General features: G+C 41.0%; 1 protein-coding gene across 1 annotated transcript; it reads right to left on the bottom strand.

Annotated features, from left to right (window-relative positions):
- Positions 1-1,567: 1,567 nt before the first annotated feature.
- On the bottom strand, positions 1,568-5,885 carry si:dkeyp-68b7.7 (zinc finger protein 7). The gene is made up of 2 exons (XM_067452916.1): positions 5,399-5,885; positions 1,568-3,503 (listed from the first exon to the last, which is right to left on the bottom strand). Exons 1-2 carry the CDS (start codon positions 5,673-5,675, stop codon positions 2,734-2,736), a joined length of 1,047 nt encoding a protein of 348 aa, XP_067309017.1. The 5' UTR covers positions 5,676-5,885; the 3' UTR covers positions 1,568-2,733.
- Between the last annotated feature and the right edge of the window lie 2,831 nt (positions 5,886-8,716).

The following is an 8,716-nucleotide window of genomic DNA, read 5'->3' as shown; positions in this document are numbered from 1 at the left end:
ACACACACACACACACACTCACACACTCACACACACACTCACACACTCACACACACACTCACACACACACACACACACACACAGTGATCAGTACAGAAATAAAGCTGAGGGGTTCTGTGAGATGATTTAAGAGTGTTTAATGATAAAAAAACAATCATGTGATCCAGAAGTTAACATGAACATAAACTACAGATTAAAATCATAGGTGGTTAAACAGCTTTAGGAAACTTAAACCTGGGTTAACAGCTTCAGAAACTTAACCTGGGTTAACAGATTCAGAAACTTAAACCTGGGTAAACAGCTCCAGAAAACTTAACCCTGGGTTAACAGCTCCAGAAACTTAACCCTGGGTTAACATCTTCAGCTCCAGAAACTTAACCCTGGGTTAACAGATTCAGAAACTTAACCCTTGGTTAACAGATTCAGAAACTTAACCCTGGGTTAACATCTTCAGCTCCAGAAACTTAACCCTGGGTTAACAGATTCAGAAACTTAACCCTTGGTTAACAGATTCAGAAACTTAACCCTGGGTTAACAGCTTCAGAAACTTAACCTGGGTTAACAGATTCAGAAACTTAACCCTTGGTTAACAGCTTCAGAAACTTAAACCTGGGTTAACAGCTCCAGAAACTTAAAGCTGGGTTAACAGCTCCAGAAACTTAACCCTGGGTTAACAGCTCCAGAAACTTAACCCTAGGTTAACAGCTCCAGAAACTTAACCCTGGTTTAACAGATTCAGAAAACTTAACCCTGGGTTAACAGCTCCAGAAACTTAAACCTGGGTTAACAGCTCCAGAAACTTAAACCTGGGTTAACAGCTCCAGAAACTTAACCCTGGGTTAACAGATTCAGAAAACAACTTAACCCTGGGAAAACAGCTTCATTGTTATTATTAATAATAACAAACTTATGAGTCTATCCTGAAAATAAAGTCATTTGTGGGTATATTTTTTTTCTTAAAATACAGCCACTAATTATAAGTTTGTCATCAGGATAAGCAGGTCTCAGGCTAAACATTTAGATTTTGATCATTTCTTACAAAACAAACATAAATGAAGAAGAGAGCCAGAATATTAAATGTGTCAGATGAGTATTGACTGCGTAATCACGGTTTATAGAGGAGGGTCCAAATGACCATTTTCACATGAGATCTGGAGCCAAATTGTGCAAGGTGCAAAGATGACTTCAGAACGATGGCAGCTTCATTATTTTACTCTCACACAGGGTGCGTTTACATGCACACCAGTAGCTGATAACTAAAAAAAGCTTTCCCCGTTTACATGCAAACCAGTAAACTGACAACACAAGTAAACCGCGTTTACATGACTTTATTAATAAATCGGGTTATTTCCTTATAGTGACGTCAAAAATAATAATGTGACTCTGAGGTTTCCAAATGTTACGTCAGTTGTGATGTTTAATAAAGCGTGTCAGCGGGAGATTTATGGCTCTTATCCCTCATGATGTAGCGTTCTGACTGAACCTCTTCTACTTCTGCTCTATGAGATGAGAACACATCTTTACAATTTCCTAGGTCTTAAAAAAGTCAGCGTTTGTGATATACGTCCTTATTTCATGCAAAACGCTCGCTCGCTGTCTGGATGCATTTAAACCAAATGTGGCACAATCTACAAACAGAACATGATCTTCACCTGCAAACAAGTCACTTTACATTCATTCCAATTCTGGTTTTGAAGTACAAGTCACTGATGTACTTGTATTTGTGAATCAGGACATGTTTATTTGTGGATCTTTAATCTTTTTGTAAGACCACGCTTTACATTTGTGTTTCACAGAGTTTGTTTGAGGACTTTGTATCTATTTGTAGATCTTGTTTTACATTTGCGGATCATGAGGACCTTGTTTGTGGATTTTTTATCTATTTATAGATTGTGTTCTGTGTTTACAAGTTGTAATATCTATTTGTGCCGTTTATGCTGCGTTCACACCGCACGCGAATGATGCGAATAAATCGTGCAATTCACGCGAAGTTGGACGTGTGAACATTTTGAATCCATTCGCTTCATTCACGTGACATGCACTACACAACAGACGCGAATTCGCGTCATGGGAGGGGCTCCGCCAGGCAGCGGCAGTCGGCAGAAGGACTAGCCGAGCTAAGGCTGCTCTCGCCGGGTTGATGAGCGCTGAGCTCCGGTGATCGCCCGGGTCTCACACCTCCGAAAACACCAGATCAAATTTTCAAATAGGAGCTCTCTTAATAAATAAACCACATATTTGAGCTTTAAACAACTACATTCTCACCTGAAAAACTATTAAAACTACATTTTGTGACACAATAACAGTAGTATTTTTAAATTACTCTGGCCTCTGGGTTTCCCATCCATCACTTCACCACATGACAGCAGTAAGCAGGCTCCTCATTGGTTAACATGGCGCGAATATCCGCCAAAGTTTAGATTATTCCACTTGAGCGATTCGCATGCGGGGTGAACGCAGCATAAGTCTGTCCATTTTCAATGGTTTCGGCATTGTTTTAACCCCATAGAAAACGGGTTACCGCGATTACATGACCATGTTCGTTGTCTGCTTATTAGGCATAATCATCGTAAGAACGTGTATGTAAACGCACCCACTGAGACTGGTAGATCTATTAGTGAAATCTGTTGACTTTAACAGACCCATGGCCATTCAGAGCGCTTCACATCTTCCCTCACATTCACGCTTTCATTCGTAATCTCCCTTTGAGACGTGATTCGCAGAAGCTGGAGCTCATGATCTCTGTCCGCTGTGCAAGCGCACATGCCGGAGGCAGTTGTCCTGTCTGGAGAAGGTTTTCCCGCACAGCTGACAGCGGAACGGTTTTTCTCCCGTATGCACGAGTCTGTGCGTTATGAGCCGAGTCCTCTGAGTAAAGCCTTTCCCGCATTCCTCACACCGGAAGGGTTTTTCTCCCGTATGCACGAGTCTATGAGTTAAGAGCCGAGTCCTCTGAGCGAACGCTTTCCCGCACAGCTGACAGCGGAAGCGTTTCTCCGGGTGTTTTCCTGCATGCGGACCCTGCGGGAGCGTTTTGGGAAAGATCGAGCTTGATTGTAACGGTCTGTGGGAATCCTGGAGATTCAGGTCGAACTCAACGTCTGTAGCTCCGAAGCTCTCGTTCTCCAATAATCCGGACTGAGTCGGTGCAATCATCGGATCCTCCATCATCATCATCACATACGGATCTGTGAAATCCTGGGAATGCGACTCCATTAAAGTCCCTGGATGCTCCAACGCTTTACACCATAAGCCGGAGCTTCCGTCAGGCCGGTGGTTTTGTGCTTCACGCTGAGCCTGATTGAGCGTCTGATCCACGAGTTCTTCCACCTGTTCGATCTTCATCTGAAACTCCAGCCCGCTGAGCTCCTCTTCCTCCGGCTCCTTCAGTGCGGACTCTTCCCGCTTCACGTCTGACGTGTGGGAAAACTGCGAGTTTTCCTCAGAGACGTTCTTCACGACGATCTTCTCCTGGATGAGATGATCAGCCGAAGCCGCTACGCCTGTCGAGAAGTCATACGTCAATTATTCAAATTCTACAACAAAACTAAGAGTTAAAGGGATAGTTCACCCAAAAATGAAAGAGTTAAATAAACCATAATATGGAGAGGAAGATCTATTTGTCCAAAAAGAGAGTGCTAATATACAATTTAAAAAAAAGAAGAAAAAAAAAAAAAAAAAAAAAAAAAAATTATATATTATATATATATATATATATATATATACATACACACACACACACACACACACACACACACCTAAAGGATTAGGAGCACCTGTTCAGTTTCTCCTTAATGCAGTTATCTAATCAGCCAATCACATGGCAGTTCTTCAGTGCATTTAGGGGTGTGGTCCTGGTCAAGACAATCTCCTGAACTCCAAACTGAATGTCAGAATGGGAAAGAAAGGTGATTTAAGCCGTTTTGAGCGTGGCATGGTTGTTGGTGCCAGACGGGCCGGTCTGAGTATTTCACAATCTGCTCAGTTACTGGGATTTACACACACAACCATTTCTAGGGTTTACAAAGAATGGTGTGAAAAGGGAAGAGCATCCAGTCTGCAGCAGTCCTGTGGGAGAAAATGCCTTGTTGATGCTCGAGGTCAGAGGAGAATGGGCCGACTGATTCAAGCTGATAGAAGAGCAACTTTGACTGAAATAACCACTCGTTACAACCGAGGTATGCAGCAAAGCATTTGTGAAGCCACAACACACACAACCTTGAGGCGGATGGGCTACACCAGCAGAAGACCCCACCGGGGACCACTCATCTCCACTACACATAGGACAAAGAGGCGACAATTTGCACAAGCTCACCAAAATTGGCCAGTTGAAGACTGGAGAAATGTTGCCTGGTCTGATGAGTCTCGATTTCTGTTGAGACATTCAGATGGTAGAGTCAGAATTTGGCGTAAACAGAATGAGAACATGGATCCATCATGCCTTGTTCCCACTGTGCAGGCTGGTGGTGGTGGTGTAATGGTGTGGGGGATGTTTTCTTGGCACACTTTAGGCCCCTTAGTGCCAATTGGGCATCGTTTAAATGCCACGGCCTACCTGAGCATTGTTTCTGACCATGTCCAGCCCTTTATGACCACCATGTCCCCATCCTCTGATGGCTACTTCCAGCAGGATAATGCACCATGTCACAAAGCACAAATCATTTTAAATTGGTTTCTTGAACATGACAATGAGTTGACTGAACTAAAATGGCCGCCACAGTCCCCAGATCTCAACCCAATAGAGCATCTTTGGGATGTGGTGGAACTGGAGCTTCGTGCCCTGGATGTGCATCCCACAAATCTCCATCAACTGCAAGATGCTCTCCTATCAATATGGGCCGACATTTCTAAAGAATGCTTTCAGCAGCTTGTTGATCAATGCCACGGAGAATTAAGGCAGTTCTGAAGGAGAAAGGGGTCAAACACAGCATTAGTGTGTGCTCCTAATAATCCTTTAGGTGAGTGTATATATTATGTGTGTGTGTGTGTGTGTGTATAGTAATTGCCTTGTTTTGGGATAAAAACTCAAAACTACGAGTTTTTGCTTAAAATAAGATCATTAATCTGCCAATGGGGTGAGAAAAATAAGCTTAATTCAAACAAAAAACTTGATTATTTTTCCTACCCCATTGGCAGATTATTTTTCTTACTTTAAGCAAAAACTCTCATAATTTTTATTTACATGTGTCCTGATATTTCAAAAAACAAGCGCACACACACACACACACGTTTGTTTCACTATATTAGTGAGGACATTACATAGACTTCCATTGATTTTATATCAGATCAATGATATTTTCTATCCCCTAACCCAACCCCTATCCCTAAACCTACCCCCCACACACACACACACAGTATGCTGTTCTTTGGCATCATTAACTGGTCAGTTTATGCTCACTCGTGTCCGGGCTGTCCGCCTGCACGCCGATAGAGCATGTGTCCGTCTGTGGCCGGTTCTCTGCGAGCCTCAGTCGAGTCTTCAGCGCCCGGATCTCCTCGTCCCTGCCGCGGATGTGTTGATGAAGAGCGGCCGCCGAGTCCTCCATCAGCCGCGCTATCTCCGCCACGGCCGCCTTCGCCAGCACGCTCATAATGGCGGTCAGCTGAGTCTGCAGCGTCCCGGAGCTCATTTCGCTCTCAGACTCTACACACACATCACTATGAAGAAACACCATAACATAACCCCGGTTCTGTGTGCTGCTCAGTCGGGGAGTGACGTGTTTCCGGTGAATTGTGCAACTTTTAGGAAATGCTCAACAAAGTAAAAGACACGCAGTGTGGCAAGCCGACTTAACATTAAACCCTTTAAACGAACTATATCTGTTTTCATGCTACTAGTACTCATTCAAGAGACACTAGTTCTCATTCATTAGACACTAGTACTCATTTATTAGACACTAGTGCTCATTCATTAGACACTAGTACTCATTCATTAGACACTAGTGCTCATTCATTAGACACTAGTACTCATTCATTAGACACTAGTACTCATTCATTAGACACTAGTACTCATTCATTAGACACTAGTACTCATTCATTAGACACTTGTACTCGTTCATTAGACACTAGCTCGTTCATTAGACACTAGTACTTGTTCATTAGACACTAGTACTCGTTCATTAGACACTAGTACTCATTCAGACACTAGTACTCATTCATTAGACACTAGTACTCATTCAGACACTAGTACTCATTCATTAGACACTAGTACTCATTCATTAGACACTAGTACTCATTCAAGAGACACTAGTACTCATTCATTAGACACTAGTACTCATTCAAGAGACACTAGTACTCATTCAGACACTAGTACTCATTCATTAGACACTAGTACTCATTCATTAGACACTAGTACTCATTCATTAGACACTAGTACTCATTCAGACACTAGTACTCATTCATTAGACACTAGTACTCATTCAGACACTAGTACTCATTCATTAGACACTAGTACTCATTCAAGAGACACTAGTACTCATTCATTAGACACTAGTACTCATTCAAGAGACACTAGTACTCATTCATTAGATACTAGTACTCATTCATTAGACACTAGTACTCGTTCAAGAGACACTAGTACTCGTTCATTAGACACTAGTACTCATTCATTAGACACTAGTCCTCATTCATTAGACACTAGTCCTCATTCATTAGACACTAGTACTCATTCAAGAGACACTAGTCCTCATTCATTAGACACTAGTACTCATTCATTAGACACTAGTACTCATTCAAGAGACACTAGAACTCATTCATTAGACACTAGTACTCATTTATTAGACACTAGTACTCGTTCATTAGACACTAGTACTCGTTCATTAGACACTAGTACTCGTTCATTAGACACTAGTGCTCATTCATTAGACACTTGTACTCGTTCATTAGACACTAGTACTCATTCATTAGACACTTGTACTCGTTCATTAGACACTAGCTCGTTCATTAGACACTAGTACTTGTTCATTAGACACTAGTACTCGTTCATTAGACACTAGTACTCATTCAGACACTAGTACTCATTCATTAGACACTAGTACTCATTCAGACACTAGTACTCATTCATTAGACACTAGTACTCATTCAAGAGACACTAGTACTCATTCATTAGATACTAGTACTCATTCATTAGACACTAGTACTCGTTCAAGAGACACTAGTACTCGTTCATTAGACACTAGTACTCATTCATTAGACACTAGTCCTCATTCATTAGACACTAGTCCTCATTCATTAGACACTAGTACTCATTCAAGAGACACTAGTCCTCATTCATTAGACACTAGTACTCATTCATTAGACACTAGTACTCATTCAAGAGACACTAGAACTCATTCATTAGACACTAGTACTCATTTATTAGACACTAGTACTCGTTCATTAGACACTAGTACTCGTTCATTAGACACTAGTACTCGTTCATTAGACACTAGTGCTCATTCAAGAGACACTAGTACTCATTCATTAGACACTAGTACTCATTCATTAGACACTAGTATTCATTCATTAGACACTAGTACTCATTCAAGAGACACTAGTACTCATTCAAGAGACACTAGTACTCATTCAAGAGACACTAGTACTCATTCATTAGACACTAGTACTCATTCATTAGACACTAGTACTCATTCCTTAGACACTAGTACTCATTCATTAGACACTAGTACTCATTCCTTAGACACTAGTACTCATTCATTAGACACTAGTACTCATTCATTAGACACTAGTACTCATTCATTAGACACTAGTACTCATTCATTAGATACTAGTACTCATTCATTAGACACTAGTACTCATTCCTTAGACACTAGAACTCATTCCTTAGACACTAGTACTCATTCATTAGACACTAGTACTCATTCATTAGACACTAGTACTCATTCCTTAGACACTAGTACTCATTCAAGAGACACTAGTACTCATTCATTAGACACTAGTACTCATTCATTAGACACTAGTACTCATTCCTTAGACACTAGTACTCATTCCTTAGACACTAGTACTCATTCATTAGACACTAGTACTCATTCAAGAGACACTAGTACTCATTCATTAGACACTAGTACTCATTCATTAGACACTAGTACTCATTCATTATATACTAGTACTCATTCATTAGATACTAGTACTCATTCATTAGACACTAGTACTCGTTCATTAGACACTAGTACTCGTTCATTAGACACTAGTACTCGTTCATTAGACACTAGTACTCATTCATTAGATACTAGTACTCATTCTTTAGACATTAGTACTCATTCATTAGACACTAGTACTCATTCCTTAGACACTAGTACTCATTCATTAGAGACTAGTACTCAACTACTATTAGTACAAACACACTGTAAACTAAACCAGAGAGACAAGACAGCAGCGGTTTCACATCAGAACGTCATGGATTTCTTTATTGACAAAGAAACAGATTGAACCTTGCCCTCTGGTTGGACTCTTCGGGACTTCCTTCAAAAGTCACTGGTGTGCCGGGAAATACTGCAAAGACTTTTGCTTTCTTAGCATTATTAGCTAGACGGCGCATTCTTCTGCTGTGGAAAGAAAAACTCCCTCCATCTTTTGATGACTGGCTGAGAGATGTTATGAGTTTTATCCATTTGGAAAAAAAATAGGTGTACGTTAAAGGGCAACACTGGTAGATTTTCTGAGATCTGGGATCCCTTCATTATTAATTTTTCTGATCATGCCAGTACTTCTGGTATATCAA

This window comes from Pseudorasbora parva, chromosome 9, assembly GCF_024679245.1.
Source record: "Pseudorasbora parva isolate DD20220531a chromosome 9, ASM2467924v1, whole genome shotgun sequence".
Lineage (NCBI taxonomy): Eukaryota > Metazoa > Chordata > Actinopteri > Cypriniformes > Gobionidae > Pseudorasbora > Pseudorasbora parva.
This window is presented reverse-complemented; position numbering and strand designations above follow the sequence as displayed.

Excerpts from the sequence above, each read along its gene's own strand:
- si:dkeyp-68b7.7 (XM_067452916.1), bottom strand. The coding sequence starts at position 5,675 with ATGGTGTTTCTTCATAGTGATGTGTGTGTAGAGTCTGAGAGCGAAATG. Across the intron at positions 3,504-5,398 it reads GGCGGACAGCCCGGACACGA|GCGTAGCGGCTTCGGCTGAT; the intron begins GTGAGCATAAAC and ends ACTTCTCGACAG.